Source organism: Cannabis sativa, chromosome 4 (assembly GCF_029168945.1).
Source record: "Cannabis sativa cultivar Pink pepper isolate KNU-18-1 chromosome 4, ASM2916894v1, whole genome shotgun sequence".
Classification (NCBI taxonomy): Eukaryota; Viridiplantae; Streptophyta; class Magnoliopsida; order Rosales; family Cannabaceae; genus Cannabis; species Cannabis sativa.
The window spans coordinates 34,422,922-34,441,033 of NC_083604.1; the positions used below are offsets into that span (position 1 = coordinate 34,422,922).

The following is an 18,112-nucleotide window of genomic DNA, read 5'->3' on the forward strand; positions in this document are numbered from 1 at the left end:
CCCTACTAAATATGGCGCTCCAACCATGCGATCCAACTGAGGGCAAGCCAGTGTGCTCTCGAATCCCTCGTGGGTATCTCACACTGGACACCTCTCACTAATCCATTGGCCAATATCCAGTCAAAAGTCTATGCAAGAATAGTAAATACAGGAGAGACCCACTTGTCTCCCTATGATCCAACATCAAGAACTTAAGGCTTTGAAGATTGAATCAAGACATGGTCCATACCCATCACTGAAAGCTGGCCTAGTCTGTTCAATGGCTACCCATCGACATCATGTCAACCTAGAGGCCAATGGGGAAGGACAACACAAGTTTTGTATGTCCTCCTCCTAACAAGCACGACCTCCTCCACCTGAGACTCAGTGTCAAAACTCTCAGCTTGTTGGTCAACATCAGGCACCTCCACCTAGCTGACCTATAGATCTACATCTTCACGGGGCTGTGTGGCCTCCTCTACAGCTCTAACTCTGCCCATTCTTGCCATCCTTGCAATATGAGGTTCATATGGTGGTGCACTACGATACGATTGTTTTGTTCTGGACATAGTATATGACTATCAGTCTACAATCACTCAAAGGGAGCAAGGGAACAAACTGAAGGCTATCTCTCAAAAGCAAAGTTGACAGGACTTATTACATAGCTGTTGTAACCTCCCCAGATCAACACTCTAAATCACCTGCATAAAAGAGACAAGGGGAAGTGAGTAACCTGACAAAGCTATAAACAAAGTTCTAGTCAATTGTACGTAAGGGTACATTCTAGGTAAGTCACATTATACAAGGCTGGGTATTAGTGAAGTACCGTCTCAAGTACATCTACTTAGACAATTAGTGAGTCATAAGTTGTGCAATTGACTATAATGGACTCACTAACAAGTCTTATACAGAGTTCCTAAGGAAACCATGATATGATTACATTTGTATATCCCTACAAGGTCGTCAAGAGACCCTAGCTGGGAACAAAAAAGGACAAAAGACTAGCTGCTCACTTGGAACCTTGGCCTTGGTCGGTTAGGGTTCCTAAGCCTTAGAGGGACGACCAGGTGTCATGACCTAGCGTAAGGTTGGCCAGGAATTTCACTTCCAAGAATAGGCTGGCCAGCTCATAGGGTGCCCCCTAAGGCTGGCCAGACCCCATGGTGAGCACCCATGGTCGGGTAAGTCTTGAATAAGACATCCATGGCTGGGAAGGGTATACTAAGGATCCAAACATGTGCTTTACAAGAACTCGAATACGCTCTTTGTGTTCTTCGTGACTCAAAGAGCCAAGAACCATAACAAAGGTCAGAATTAGATCTTTTTCATTTAGAAATCACACATGATACATCCTAAGACTACCATGAAGATAAAAATACCGAATATATTACAATCTAACATGGGAATCAAAAAAAATTCAAAGCAAAGAAAATATTCATGAAACCATGGCAAAATCTACTAAAGAAAGTAAATAGCAGGAATAGAAAGCTTACCCACTACGAGAAATCTTTGACGAAGAGAATGAAAAACTTGGATCGTTGAAACGACAAAAAAATCCCAAGAGATGGAGCAATGTGGGCTTCGACCTCTAGAGAGAAGGAGGAGCTTTTCTGTAATATCCTGGAAACCTAATTATGAATAATTAGGATTTAATATATATTAATGTTTAATTAGGTAGTAGTGAGTAGGATTATGATCCTACTAACCTTATTTAGCATAAATTATAAAGTTTACTATAAGTGAATATATAACTGTATTTTATTCATTACAAAAATTTATTTAGAATGTGTGGATATAATGTAAGTTATTTGTGAAATAAAAATATTTTCAAGTTCGACGACCCTGAGACCCAATTGGAGGTCAAAAATGTCACAATAGTTTTAGTTAGTAATATTGGTGGGATTATTGAGATAAGTTAATTATAGAACTATCAGAGTATTTTGAGGTACCCTAAGCTGACCAAATACCATAAGATTAAAGATTTTTTAATGGTTAAAAAATAGTAAAAGAATTATTATTAATTAAATTTTATTTGTAATATTAATAATATTAATAATATATATATGATTATTATCATTATCTTTATTATTATTTATTAATAAAATTAAAATGTATCAGTTAAGTTATATATATTAAGTGTTAAAACTTAATACAGAAAAGAAAAGAACGAAGCAAAACCCTCTCTTTCGTCAGAGCCTTCTCCCCCTTAATCTATTTCTTAAATTTTCAACTCAAAACTTAGTAATTCAAGCTTCGATAGTAGCGGGATAGTCAATCATCGAAGACAGAAAGCTTAAGGTAAGGATTGGTTTTGTTTTAAGTTGAAAACAATTGGTTTTATATAGTGACTTTGTGATTTAGAGTAGTTATGGAGATTCTCACTTTATGGAATTATTCTTTGGTAGCTATGGGACTAGTTTCTATGTTTACTTGTTGAATTTGAGGTGATTTTGAGTTAGAAATTGAGTTTGGAACTTTTTGAAACTTAAGTTCGAGCTTTAATGGCGTTTTCTAATTAAGGGCTCACTACTACAAGGAAAGGCCTTTTATCCCGGTTTTTAAGGCTTTTTATCCCGGTTTTCGCTAATATGAAAATCGGGATGTATGCCAGTGGGATAAAAGGTATTTAAAAAACCGGGATAAAAGGGGTACTTTTTATCCTAGTTTTTTAGAAAAAACCGTGATAAAATGTACCCCTTTTATCCCGATTTTTAGAGAAAAGTGGGATAAAAGGGTACTTTTGATCTCACTTTTGACGAAAAAAGTGGGATAAAATGTACCGTTTTATCCCACTTTTTATGAAAAAACTGGGATAAAAAGGTGCATTTTATCCCACTTTTTTTTTTTTTTATAAAATTTAAAAGTGACCTTTAATTTGAAATGTATAGGTTTTTTATTTTTTTCTTTTAATTTTATTACATTTCATTTCATTTATTTTTTTCAATAATAATAAATATCATTTATATTTTTATAATTATATAGAGTATGTATAAAAAAAACTTAATTTAAAATAAATGATTAATATCATTTTTAATAACAACAATAATAATTTGTAAGTTCAATTCTAAATAACACTTTACATATTATGCATAAATCTCTAAATTAAATACTACACATTGTCTAAAAAAATACAATAAAAGACTACTAGTTAATTTTTATATATCAAGGGAAGCAATTGACTTAACCACTGTTGTCGAAGCGATAAGAGATGATCGTCCTCAGAATATTGGGATAGGCCGCCAAACTGTCAATTTAAAAAAAATAAAACTAATTAAGAAGATAATACTTTTATATGTTTGTATTTATAGTAAAAATGAGTATATACTTACTTTTGCTTTTATGGCTTCAATGGGATTTGAATGTTGAAGCATATCACGAATGTAAGTTAGTACATAGTAACCACATTCGTAATTGTATGGATGCTTTGGACAAGCAAAGGTCCATATCTCCGGTCCATTTTTGCCAAATACAATAGCATTTGAACTATATTTGCATATGCACTGTTAAAGACATTAAAAAAAATTATAATTTAAGCATTTAGAATTTATTAATTGATGATTATATTAGAATGAATAACTTAAAGTTCTAAACTTACGCCTTTATCATCTGAGCAATGTCTGACGGGATTTTAGATTTAAGCGGGTTTAAGAATACAACTCTTCCCGATGTCATTACTATAATCAACATCCAATGCTTGCTGAAAAAAGTAACAATGTTATATTAATATAAAAATAAATATCATAGGGAAAGTGAAAGAGATGTGTGATTCTTACCCTATGTTCCATGGTATAAAATAATATTGTCCTACATGAGTCATAGTGTTTAACCAAATTGATAATTGATTGATGGCTATCACCTTGTCCTGCTCATTGTTATAACTAAGAAGCTCGACATCATAAAACTTGTATAACTCTTTTTGTCTTTGATTTAAATTTTCCCAAATGCATCTGTTTAAAAAAGAAAAAAAATCAAATAGAGTCCTAAAAAAAAATGGGCAGAGTTTCCCTTATTTCCATAACATTCCCGAAATTTTTTTAAGTGCATAGCAATACAACAAATGGGTAGAGTTTTTCCTTATATCTCTACACAGTCAATCAAACCCAGAACCTACTTCCCTACGGATGAATATCTAAGATATTCAAACTCCACTAACATAATATATGACTATATGATATATTAATCAAAGTTAATGAAATACCTTAGTCCAAATAACATAGCTGAACCCGTAAGTTCATCTTGGGTGGCCACTTGTATGACATCTTCATAATTTATGTAGATGTGAACTCGGTAGAATAAGGATGGGTTAACAGGAACCCTCACAAACTCATTTTTACCTTTTACTCTCATATATTCCAAGAACATGGCCTGAAGAGAAATATGAGTCTTGTCAAGTACCTCTGCAATGAATTTCTCATAAGATTTAGTGGAATCAAGATGTTCCACTATCTTCTCTTTTCCTTTACATTTCTCTTTCCCCTTCGAGTTGGTTGAGCTATGAAGCTTCTTAATTAGAGAAACCTACATAATTACAAGTAAAATTGTAATACAATTCATATATAATTTAACATTAATGTAAATACAAGTAAATTATTCCATACCTCTTCAGTCAAAATCAATTCCCTAGGCCAAGGAACCAATTTGTTACATGCATCACAAACATAGCGTATTGCACCTCTTGGATATGGGATTTCAGCTTCCCCTTGAATAACTTGTGTTATTTGAACCCGTGCATAATCATTTGTAATTATGTCACCATGATATGAAAAGTAACCAACCGCCTCAATTATGACACCCTCAGCCACAACATTGTCAATGTTATCCGAACATAATTTTACACATTGACTTACATCCTCATAGTCCATTGGTTCTTGGTGTTCATAGTTGCCACTCGGTTCTTGGTGTTCATAGTTGCCACTCGGTTCTTGGTCTTCATTTTCCAAGGGTTGTTCTTGTTCTTCATAGATGTCGGTCGGTTCTTGGTCTTCATTTGCCAAGGGTTTTTCTTGTTCTTCATAGATGTCGGTCGGTTCTTGGTCTTCATGTCGCTGTTCATTTCTATATTCATTGTCTAAGGCTTGAAGCTCTTCTGTTTGTGCATTTTTTTGTGCTTTTAGCCTTTCAATTTCAGCTTTTAATCTTTTGATTTCAGCGACATGTTCACTATCGACATTGACCTCAACTCTTTTCTTTCTTTGAGTTCTACCAAACACGGTAGAAATCTTGGCAAATGACCTGCAACATAATGTACCAACTTAGTTAGACTCTAAAATATATATATAAAAAAAAAGAAGTAATATGACTCAATTAAAGAAACATCATACCCAACAGCTCTAACACGACCTGGGTGCTCAGGTGTGCCTAAAGCTTGCGTTAAGATATCATTCTGACCCTTAGCTTCGATTTCACTAGTACTAACTTTCTCTTTTAATTAATTCTATGAAACAAACCAATGACAAAGTTAGTAACAAAAATATATGTTATTGTTTTTTCTTACCATAATTGACATACTTACTATTTTCTGCTCAATTTCCTTGTCATATTCTGCGATCAAAATATTGTTCTTTGTCCGTGCTCTCATCCAGAGTTGGTATCTCTCAACATTGTCAACACCGAGTTCTTTTTTCTATATATAAAAACTAGATTAAATTCTATTGGCGTGATTAAAATTTAACATTGTAAAACAATTGACCATTTAGAATCAATGGGATCAGTTATGTAAAATACTTATTTCGCTTGGGTAGCCATGATAAAAGGATCGTTCTTGCTACCTCTTTTGCTTAAATCAACCAAAGTGAAACCAAGTTCGTCTGTTCTAACTCCGCCTTTATTCTCCACCCAAGAGCATTTAAGAAGTGGAATTCGAAGCAATCCATAATCAAGCTCCCAAATTTCATCAACAACCCCGTAATATGTCATAGTGGATTGCACCGGGTTTCTGTCCTTTGTTGATGCAAAATGCATTGCTTCTGCAACAATACTTACTCCACTATTTTGAACCGTTCGAGCATCATCTCTTTCCTTTGTATGAAATCTTTTCCCCCCCACAATGTAAGCATGATGCTTTACTACTTGAGTATCTGGTCCAAACGATATGTATTCTAACTCTTTCGACACACCATGATCAATAGCTAGAATGGTATTCTTTAACCATCCAATAAATGTTTTACGATGCTCCTCTAGTACCCATCTCTTTTTATTCTTGACCTTAGTTGGAATCATTGATTGTAATAATTCCAAGTTATCACTGAAACGATATAGTATAAGTCATATCAAATTTCATTTGAAGTAGAAGAATATAAAGTATAAAGTTGAATAGAAAATACATAACTTACGTTATATATGGTTGGACTTCAGGGTTATTCTCAAGCACAAGCAAATGAGCTTGATCCAATTCTGATCTAGATACAGTCACCATTGATCCTTTCCCTCGTAATCCTCTATCCACCCCGTTTGAATGATTTCGTGGCTTGCTAAGTCCGATTGCATCAACTCCTGCTATGTACTCCGTGCAAAATTCCACTGCCTCCTCTGATATATAACACTCAACCATACAAGCTTCAGGCAGATTGTGATTACGCACGTAACCTTTCAATACCTTCATATTTCGTTCAAATGGATACATCCATCTCGCCCAAACTTGCCCACACAATTTCGCTTCTCTTACTAGATGGACCATCAAATGTATCATTATGTCAAAGAATGATGGAGGGAAATATTTTTCAAGATTGCATAGAGTTTTAACTATGTCATCATGCAATGAATTCAATTTCTTCATTTCTAATTCTTTCCCACACAATTGATTAAAGAATATGGAAACCTTTGTCAAAGTTTGTCGAACTTTTTTAGGTAAGACTGATCGAATGGCAATTGGAAGTAATTGTTGCATTAACGTGTGACAATCATGCGATTTCATACCCATTAACTTTAATTCTTCCATACACACTAAGTTTCGAACGTTAGATGAATACCCATCAGGCACTTTCATCTTTGCAAATGAGTTGCATACGGCTTGTTTCTCTTCTTTAGACAATGTGAAAGCTGCAGGAGGTAAATATGTACGTTTGCCTTTATCCACAGGTGCCAAACTGTGTCTTTCCCAACTCAACAATGTCTAAACGACTAGACAAACTATCTTTACTTTTACCAGGGATGTCAAGTAACGTACCGACAATGCTTTCACACACATTCTTTTCTATGTGCATGACATCCAAACAATGTCTAACAAGTAAATCTTTCCAGTATGGAAGACGGAAGAAAATCGATTTTCTTTGAAAACATCCATTGGGGTTTCTCTTTTTCTTGCCCTTTCCATACTTGAAATCTATTTTCTCAACTTCTTCAAGAATTTGTCGCTCTGAAAGTGGGAAAGGTGCAACTTCTCGTTCTACAGTATCGTCAAATGCTTGTTTTTTATTTCTGTCAGGGTGACTTAGGGGCAAATATCGTCTATGGCCCATGTAACACATTTTGCGTCCATTTGACAACCGACGAGCTCGTGTATTGGTACAACAAATAGGACAACCTTCATAGCCTTTTGTGCTCAACCCTGATAGATTACTATACGCAGGGAAATCACTAACAGTCCACAACAAAGACAAATTTCTTCAACTTAAAAACTTCTTTCTTAAAACCATCGTATGCATCAACACCATCTTCGTACAACTCTTTCAAGTCATCAACTAATGGTGCCAAATAAACATTGATATCATGTCCCAGCTGTTTAGGCCCTGAAATCATTAGCGATAACATCGTAAATTTCCTTTTCATCACCAACCAAGGAGGAAGGTTGTACATAACAAGAAACACAGGCCATGAACTATGTCGGCTGCTAAGAGATCTATGTGGATTTACTCCATCGGCTGATAGACCAAGCCGTAGATGTCTTGGTGCAACTGCGAAGTCTGGATTCAAATAATTTACTTTTTTCCAAGCCTGTGAATTAGCAGGATGTCGGAGTTTACCGTCTTTCACTCGCCTTTTCTCGTGCCATAATAAGTTTTCAGCAGTTTCTGCACTTCGATAGAACCACTTCAGTCGTGGAATTAAAGGCAAGTACCACAAGAATTTCTCTGGAATAAGTTTTCGGATCTCCTTACTCTTGTTCGGCTTGTACCGTGGCAAACCACATTCCGGACAAGTGTCCATGTGGGCATGCTCTTTACGATATAAAATGCAATCATTTGGACATGCATGAATCTTCTCATAGTTCAACCCTATCGAACTTAAAGTTTTCTTCACCTCATATGTCGACTCTGGAAAGCAATTTTCCATCGGCAGGATCTCTTTAAAAGCAGATAGAAATTGACTAAAACACATGTTCGTTTAAGAATCCTAAAAAAAATTGGCCATAGTTTCCCCTATTTCTACAACATTTCTCAATTTAATAACTATCTAACAATGCACGCAAGTAAATCAGATAACAAGAAAAATTAATCAAAATAGCATTTAGCAATATAATAATTGTCACCCATCCGACCGCAGTACATTTATATCGCAGAATCTACTTCACTATGGATGAATATCTAACATATTCAAACTCCTCTAATAGCTTTAGAATTAGTAAAATCAGGAGTGTAAATATCAGCGAACAGAACCAACCTTGTCTTAGCTCCTGGAAAGCTTTTCAGAAACTTCATCTTTCTCTCATCGTCTGTTGTAATTAAATTAAATTAAATTAATCTACTAATAAATATATATATATAATAAGCTAATTGTAATTTTATTAATTTTATTTTATTAGTTTCTCCTGCATCACATTCGAAATGACTTTTTCAAGGACTATTAGTTACTAACTATTACATAAACCAATGTTAGCTAAGTAAATAAATTGTTGTTAACAATGAGTGCCATAAGAAAAATAATTGTTAATTTTTGATAGTTAGACTTGATCACTAAAATTATTTCTAAGACCTATACTACTACTTTTTGGTATTTATTTTTTTTATATTTATCTTTTTTTTTATTCAACTATATCATTTTATTACATACATCTCTCTTTATGTCTCTCACCTACAACAAAAACTAGAAGAATTTTAAAGTTGCAAAAAATTTCATTCCTAACCTTCAAATATAGTAAATACTTGCACTTATAGCACAAGTAAAGATGCTTGGATTGATTTCTTGCATCTTCTAATTAATCCAATTGATTAACCTAGCAAGTTGAAACTTATATAAACACATTAATTTTTACTATGATAAACACATTACAATATCATTACAGCAATAAGAGAAGATTAAGTGTTGTTGAATGTTAGGATCCCAAATTGACTGTATTCTCATCTCTCTAAAGCTAGTCTTTTGGGGTGAGTTCTACCTAAGTGGTGTGGTTCTAACATTGTAAGCCTTTCTACTATTCTAGCAAAACAAGGCTCAATACCTGCTAGCCCTTCAAGAAGAGTTGTGGTGTGTTTTGAATCTTTAACTTAAGTGAAAAATGATGCCAATAAAAACAATCTTTATCACTACACCACACAACAAGTAATTAATGCAACAGTGAGATTGAAAATTAGCCCCACTACTGGCATGCCCAAACCCAAGTTAAACAACAGATAGAATATTTAAAGCCAAAAAAATATAAATGAAAAAGGTATGGTGGATTGGATTGGAGTGAAGAAAGTGCAGAAAGAAATAGTATGAGCTATAGTATGAGCTATAAGTAATGAAAAATGTTATCTTTATCACATAGAAATAATGTGTCCCCTTTCAAGCTTATTATTATTCCAATCTATTTTGGCTCTATGCTAAGCCCCCTCACCTTACATTACTCTCATTTTGATATAAATATACAAACACACACTTCTGCACACATGTACCCCAAATATAATTTTAAACTAACAACAAATTTTAAGTACGATTTGTTATTTAGCTCCATGATACTGAAGTGAAAAAGGACTTCAAACACAGCTAGCTAATCTTTTGTATCATATTGCAGTGTGGCCCAACCACAAGCAAAATAAGATTCCTATTGTTCCCAGGTAAAATTCTTGTGGACAAAGTTAAGTATATCTAAGCAGTTCCTGCCTTTAAATGTGGCTTTTACCAATATCTTGTAATAGTTAGTAATAATGATAATAATAGTAATACTTAATATGACTTAATTGATGACAACCACATTTCCATGCCCCCTAAATTTTAAGCATTATCCTTTTGGTTTCATGACTATGTTCTTTAAAGTCAAATGTGTTGATTATTTTCTTATTTATGAATGTTGCTGTGATTTGAACTTTTCATTTGTTCAATGAGTGAAATATGTTATGGTACTACCACCAAACGAATAGAGGATAAATAGAGTTCTCTCTAACTTTTGATGGGGCCCCACTCTTGGATTTGGATAAAGAAAGCATATTGAATAATTAATCTAAAGTTAAAAAAAAGAAGATTTTCTCATTTCTCTTTTAATGATAGCTTTTCATAAAACTGGATGTCTTTGATGGAATGTACAGAAAAAGATGCAATCTCTCTGTGTCTTTGTATGTATGATAGATAATACATATACATCTATCTAAGATTTCTAGCAAATGGGGTTAGTTACCAATGTAATGTTAAGAGTGTACAAACAATCCATGTTGTTAACATTTTGGTTCTATGACACCAACTTGGCATTTTAGTTTCCACTTAACATTTTTCTTTTTGAACTACTTCTGCACTTTTTCAAGGGCTAGCTTATACAATCCCAAATTTATGCTTTAGGATATTTTACTAATGCTCTGAAAATTATAATTTGGCCACTGAAAATTAGAAACTGAATAACAATTTCTTAGCTCATTTTTTAACTACTCAGGCTCAATATCAACTGTTTGTGGTGGGAGCTGGGCATTATAGCTCCATTAATCTTTTAACCAGATCACAAATACCATTGCAGTTAATAAAACTGAATTAATATAGAAAGAAATAAAAAGAAAGAGCAAACCTGGGAATAAAGACCAAACTGTTATCAGCTTCTACGGCGCCGCCAATGTCGATTGGAGTGGATGGAATTCTGGAGTTTGGGCTGGGGTTAATTTTTGGGTTTGGGCGAGGATTTAGACGAGAGGGTTTGGGCGAGAGGGTTTGCGTGAGGGTTTGGGCGAGGGTTTCTGGGTTTGGGCGAGAGGGTTTCTGGGTTGTACGTCTGATATGTCGATCGAGCAGCTGGTTGAAGTTTTGGGATTTTAGGGATGACCTTTTATCCCGGTTATTAGTTAAAAACCGGGATAAAAGGGTTTCACACTAAACCCTTTTATCCCGGTTTTTAACTAATAACCGGGATAAAAGGTTTCCCTAAAAAATTTATCCCCTGTTTGGCAAACTCATAAAAATCGAATCTTGAAATTATTTTTTTGCCTTTAATATTTTTTTTTTAACTTTCTACCAAACAGAGCCCTTGTCTAAAAAAATATTTGCTGCATATTTGAGGCGCCAAATCTAAAAGTGGGATAAAAAGTCTTTATATCTCTTTTATCCCATTTTTTATTTTTGTTAACTAAAAAAGTGGGATAAAAGGTCCCCTTTCTTGTAGTGGCTCAATGTTATTTTATGTTACATATGGATTGTTGTATATATGGTTTATATGTGCCATGTGATGTTTGAAATGATTTGGATAGGTTTCGGAGGAGTTTCGGGTGAGTGCAAAATTTGATATTTTCGTGCCAAAAAATGGTAGGCCATTTTCATCAAAACGACCTGCTATTTTTTGGAAATTCCGAGGAGATCAAAAATCATATTTTTGTCATAACTTTTCACTCTAGTGTTTGTTTTTGACGTTCTATATACCATTTCGAAGCTTGCGACAAGTTGTACAATATGGTGTATGTTTTAGAGCCAAAATATGTGTTTTTATTTTAGTGTATTTATACCGTGGGGTTTTTTACGAAACCCTAGACTGTCTTATGTGAATATTAAGCAGTGTTTTGGGATAGACACTTATTGGTTTATCGTTGTTATAACATAGGGTTCGGAATAGTTGATCGTTCTCCTAGCAGGTTGTCTAGCATACCTAAACTAAAACTTGAGGTAAGAAAAGTATATTGTATTGCATAGCAAGTTATATTGCAATGTAATTCAAATTGTTGAGAATTGATTGATATTGGGATGGAGATACAGTTATTATTGCTATGTAATGAAAATATTTTTTGATTAGGCAATGACAATGTGATGATACCATGAATGTGATATATAGGCTCACCTAATTAGGTGATGCGATATACCTATCGGCGATACCTGATTAGGTATAAGCGGCAGTGACATATGAATGTCAAGTTATGGCATGACTAAAACCGTTGTTAGGTTTCTTCCTATCGGCGATTCTTGATTAGGGATGAGGGGTAGTGACATGTAAGTGCCAAATTTAGGCACAGACTCACCTGATTAGGTGATGTGATATGTTGGTGCCAAGAAAGGGTACGGGCTTATTTGATCAGGTGATGCAATACATGGGTGCCAGGTTTCGGCACGGGCTCACCTGATTAGGTGATGCGGTTATGCGATATATGGGTGTCAGGCTATGGAACGTGCTTGCCTGATTAAACAATGCAATATTAGATTACTAGATTAAATTATCGACTTGCCTGATTAGGCAATGTGATGTAATCAAGATGGTTCCTTTATGAGGTAATATATATAATATATTATTTAATGAATATGATTTCTATTAATGGTATAATAGTTTATATTACAAAATATCTTTAGACTGATGTTTATTCATGACAGATGCCAGTTGGGAATGGCAATCGGGCCCGGCCCGGCCCGGCCCGGCCCGCCATAGACCGGCCCGACTCGATATTGTTTTGGCCTGGCCCGGCCCGGTCCGACTTCTTTATTCAGCATTGCGGGTCAAGCCCGACCCGTATTCCTTTCTTTTTTTTTTTTAAAAAAAAAATCAATTTATTTTATTTATTTATACAAATGCTGAATACTACTATAACTCTCTATACATATATACGCATATGAATGGTAACATATTCTCGTCACTAAATAGTCTTATCTTCACTGATGTTTTGTAACTAAAAATCATTATCAATATTCAAAGTCGCGACTAAAACAAACATCAGTGCATGCTAGTGTTTCTTAAATATTTTTTAATTAATACGAAAACCATGCATGGTGAGATCAGTAGTATAATTATAATGTATACGTACGCCATTATGGTATATTTAATTGAGAGAATTGGAGGCACGGAATATATAATTAATAACGGGTATTAGATGATTAAGTAGAACATATATGTTTAATTAAGATTAATTAAATACCAATACGTACTATCTCTCTCTTCTCACTATGATATCTCTCTCGTGCTGATTCAGAGTCTCTTTTTCCCTGATCAAATAATGAATGTGCCTAAAACTCTGCAGTAGACAAGTTGAAACAACAGTCAATAATATCATCTACTATATATGATTGTGTATATATATAAGCCCTAAACATCTAAGCTCACAAGGTGGGAACACGCACACCAGAGCACCGACTTATACATATATAAATATATATGTTAGAAAATGATATTCATGCCACTGGTTACTGGTTACTCTATGTTACTTGTTACCATTATTTATTCATTACTCATTTGTACATGATTTGTCAATCATTGTAATTGTACCTTTTCTCTCTCTTTTCGGTTAGTGTCAGAGTATATTCTTTTCTTTTATTTGATTTGTATTCCAACCTTTTGGGAATGATGTGTCCCTTCTAGATTGTACAAAGTGTTGCCCTAGTGGCTATATAAATGAAAGTATACCCCAAAAGCTCATTGAGCTGATCTTATCATTCTCTGTTGCATTATTTTTTACTTGGTATCAGAGCACCAGTAAAGTTCCATGGCCCCTGGTGAGCATACCCCTGGAAATGCATCAGCTCAAACTGGTAGCAATGTTGCTAACCAGCAGTTCAGTACATTTGGAGCTTCTTCCTCTAATGTCTCTGTTCCTCACTTTAGGAGTACCTTAAATCAGCAGTTTGCTCTCAAGTTAGACAGGAACGATTTCTCCCTGTGGAAAACAATGGTCATGGCCATTGTAAGGGGACATCGTCTTGATGGCTACTTAACAGGAGGCAGATCAAGACCAGCTGAATATATTTCAGCACCTAGTGTTGAAGGTGAACCAGGAACTACTTCTGAAATGAATTCCGAGTTTGAACAGTGGATTGTCAACGATCAATTGCTCATGGGGTGGTTATATGGGTCAATGACTGAGAGCATAGCCACTGAAGTTATGGGATGCTCTTCTTCTGCTGATCTGTGGAGTGGTTTAGAGTCCTCGTTTGGTGCACATTCAAAGGCCAAAATGGATGAGTATAGAACTAAAATTTAGACTGTGAGAAAGAACTCTATGAACATGACAGAATACCTCAAGCAAAAGAAGCAATGGGGCAAATGTACTAGCTCTTGCAGGTGATCCTTACCCTGAATCCCTCCTTGTTTCTAACGTGCTTTCTGGTTTAGACATGGAATACTTGCCCATTGTGCTGCAGATTGAAGCTAGAGAAAAGACAACTTGGCAAACTCTTCAAGATCTACTGCTGAGTTTTGACAGCAAGCTTGATAGACTCGGCTCCTTCTCTGGAAATAGCAAACATGGAAACAATGGCTCTCCCTCAGCCAACCTTGATAACAAAGGCTCTGCTGGTGGTGGAAATTACAACCCAGGAAACTCGAGAGGCAGAGGAGGAAACAACAATAACAGCAGCAATCGTGGAAGGTCAAATGGAAGAGGAAGAGGTGGTAGAGGTGGTCCAAAATGTTGGCAATTATTTTACCAGGATCTTATATCTACTCACAAGTATGTTGATTAACACCCTAAATATTAACTTTCGAAAACGATGTAGCATAGCATTATCAATATCTGAACCTGGATCTCTTTCTCTAAATCTTTGATGCTGAAACTCCTTCTTGCTGAAAGTCTTTCTTCACGATCTTCCTCACTATGTTTGAGGTATCACTTGCTGTGTGTGGGCACTACTCATACACTAAGTATTTCAAAATCTCAATGAGGAAGAGAGAGAGAGTAAATTCGGCCAAAGATAGGGAGAGAGAAGGCTCAGGTTTTTCTCTGAAGGAAAAATAGAAAATTTAAGTGTAATTTTCCTGAAGCCTTCACTATCTATTTATAGCATTCCACTAGGGTTAGGTTTGAATTATTTGGCATTAAAATAATGAAAATATCAGTTTAAAAATTCAAACCAAGTGGCCGGCCATGTACAGTAATGGGCCTTACTTGGATTTCGCAGTTTTCTCAATTCTGCATCTGATTTTCTCAAAAACGTCAATTTTCTAATTCAACCATTTAAATGCCAATTCTAACTATTTAATAACTATAAATAATTATTAAATAATATTGTCATTTATCATATTTATTAATTGAACCATACAAAGTATCATAATTAACAAATATGCCCCTAAAACTCTTTCTTTACAATTTCGCCCTTACTTAGTGAAAATTTCACAAATAGACAGTCTAAATTGAGAATTATAATTGATTAATCAAAACCAATTACATGAGTCTTACAAGCAATATTATCTCCACTAGTGCGGGGATCATGGGTCTATATAACCGAGCTTCAAATAAGTAGACCAAGAATTTAGCACTAAAATTCACTAACTTATTAATTCTTCGTTGAATCCATGCATAGAACTTAGAATTGCACTCTAAGTATATAGAATGCTCTATATGTTCAACCATATAGATGCATCGTTAGTTATCCATTGTTATAATCCTAATGTGATCAATGATCCTCTATATGAATGATCTACACCGTAAAGGGATTAGATTACCGTTACACCCTACAATGTATTTATTCCTTAAAACACTTGACCTCGTATAAATGATATTTCAGCTTATGTGAAATGAGTACTCCACCATTTATGTTCGTTTGGTCAAGCTCGAAGGAGATCATCCTTTGCTTACTATTCGCCAGATAGAAGCTATAGATTCCATGTTTATGCTAGCGCTCCCACTCAATTGCACTACCGTGTTCCCAAAATGTACGTATCACCCTGACCTAAAAGTACGCTTAACTAACAAATCAAAGAACACGTATAGCCTTTTAAGATTGAGCCTTATCATAACAGGATTAAGATCATTTGATCTAGGATCAACTAGGCAATATTGACTTGAATAGATATTACGGTAAGTTTAGTAAATCTAAGTCAAAGTTCAATATCGGTCCCTTCCGATGCATACTCCATGCATCCAACCTGAGCTTTACTTTAACCAATGCTCTGGAAAGAACATAGCACTTCTCCAAATGCAAGTAAACTCTGTTGTAGATTATCATATCAGTAAAACCCTATGTCTGATAAATCTAGGAAACTTTATTCACATAGTCATGTTTACTTTCCAAAGGTGTCGACTCGCACAATAAACAGGATCAAGTATGTGAAAAGGGTTTCAGATGAATTTATACATGATGTACATATAATCATGAAATAAATCATGTGAACCATGCAACATTAAATGTTATTTCTGATCTATATTAATAAGTAAATCTGATTATATTGAAATGAGTTTTATTTAGGGCATAAAACCTAACACAAAACCCACTTGTCAAGTGTGTGGGAGATATGGACACTCTGCTGCATATTGTTACAATCGATACGATGAGTCGTACATGGGAACAACACCACCTGGAAGTGCAAATGAAAATAGCAAGCCTGGACAAAATGCTGCTGCCTTTGTTGCTACTCCTGAAATGCTTCAAGATGATGCTTGGTATGCTGATAGTGGTGCCAGCAACCACATTACCTCTGAAGCTGGAAATCTAAACCAGAAATCCAAGTATAATGGTAAGGATTCTCTAATTGTTGGTGATGGTAATAAGCTATCTACTGAGCACATTGGATCTGGTTTTATTTCAACTAATAATGACAGCAGCCCTCTTGTTTTGAAAGAAATGTTACTTGTTCCCATGATAACTAAAAATCTCATTAGTATTTCGAAATTAACTAATGATAATGATGTTACTGTTGAGTTTTCATCTGATCATTGTTGTGTGAAGGAAAACCAAACAAAGAGGAAAGTGCTTCAAGGGAAGCTTAAGGAAGGGCTTTATCAGTTCGAGCCAACCTGTGTCAAGCCATCAAACAAAACCTGTCAAAGTTCCTCTGTTTCACGAGCCTCTCAATCTAAGTCCACATGTCTGTCTGCTTCGTCTTCTGTTGTTAATCAAAGTGTAACTCAGTCTATGACTGATAATGTGTCTAGTCTAAATTCAATTAAGGACAAATGGCATAGGAAACTTGGCCATCCCTCCAATCATGTGTTGAACCTTGTTCTAAATCAAATGAATATTAAGAATGTTAAGAATGATGAGTTTCATTTTTGTGAGGCTTGCCAATATGGCAAATCCCATGCTCTGCCCTTTAAACTAAATCATGACAAAGCCAAAAATCCACTCGCGTTAGTGCACACTGACATTTGGGGCCCTGCCCCCATCATGTCCAACACCAATTTCAGATTTTACATTCATTTTATAGACGATTTCAGCAGGTATACTTGGCTTTACCCATTAAAAGCCAAGTCAGATGCCTTCCAAGCTTTCACACAGTTCAAAAACCTTTCTGAAAACCACTTTAATAGAAAAATAAAAAGGCTGAAATCTGATTATGGTGGTGAGTATCAACCTTTCACTAACCTTGTTATTGAAAGTGGCATTGATTTCCAACACTCTTGTCCCCATACCTCAGCTCAAAATGATAGAGCTGAGAGAAAACATAGACACATTGTGGAAATGGGTCTTACTCTCCTTGCCCAAGCAAGCATGCCTTTAAAGTATTGGTGTGATGCTTTTCTTACTGCTGTACACCTTATAAACAGGTTACCAACACCTGTTTTGGGAAACATTTCTCCCATTGAAACTCTATTTTCCAAGAAACCTGATAACAAATATCTTAAAACTTTTGGTGTTGCTTGTTATCCATGTATAAGACCTTATCAAACACACAAGTTTCAATACCATTCCACTAAGTGTGTAAACTTGGGTTACAGTGAAAACTTTAAGGGCTATAAATGTTTAAGCAGTACATGGAGAGTGTATATCTCAAGAAATGTGATCTTTAATGAAAATGAATTTCCATTTAAGCATGGATTTCTCAACAATTTCCAAACTGAAAAACCAGTTCAGGTCCAACTCCCTTCCTGGTCTGTATCTTTAAATGTTCCAA

The 18,112-nt window shown here is 35.1% G+C and overlaps 1 protein-coding gene and 1 long non-coding RNA gene across 2 annotated transcripts; one reads left to right on the forward strand and one right to left on the reverse strand.

Annotated features, from left to right (window-relative positions):
* Positions 1-2,967: 2,967 nt before the first annotated feature.
* On the reverse strand, positions 2,968-3,436 carry LOC133036485 (uncharacterized). Its single transcript, XR_009687113.1, has 2 exons — positions 3,309-3,436; positions 2,968-3,223 (listed from the first exon to the last, which is right to left on the reverse strand). It is a non-coding gene; the product is annotated as an uncharacterized LOC133036485 (long non-coding RNA).
* A 10,333-nt stretch (positions 3,437-13,769) lies between these two features.
* On the forward strand, positions 13,770-14,783 carry LOC133036898 (uncharacterized). Its single transcript, XM_061113669.1, has 3 exons — positions 13,770-14,217; positions 14,345-14,692; positions 14,779-14,783. The coding sequence occupies exons 1-3, from the start codon at positions 13,770-13,772 to the stop codon at positions 14,781-14,783; spliced, it is 801 nt and encodes a 266-aa protein (XP_060969652.1).
* Positions 14,784-18,112: the final 3,329 nt, after the last annotated feature.

What these genes read in the sequence shown, in the direction of transcription:
- LOC133036898 (XM_061113669.1), top strand. Translation starts at nt 13,770, where the DNA reads ATGGCCCCTGGTGAGCATACCCCTGGAAATGCATCAGCTCAAACTGGT. An exon ending in TGGTTTAGAGTCCTCGTTTG is followed by an intron (nt 14,218 to 14,344) that starts GTGCACATTCAA and finishes TAGCTCTTGCAG; the next exon opens with GTGATCCTTACCCTGAATCC.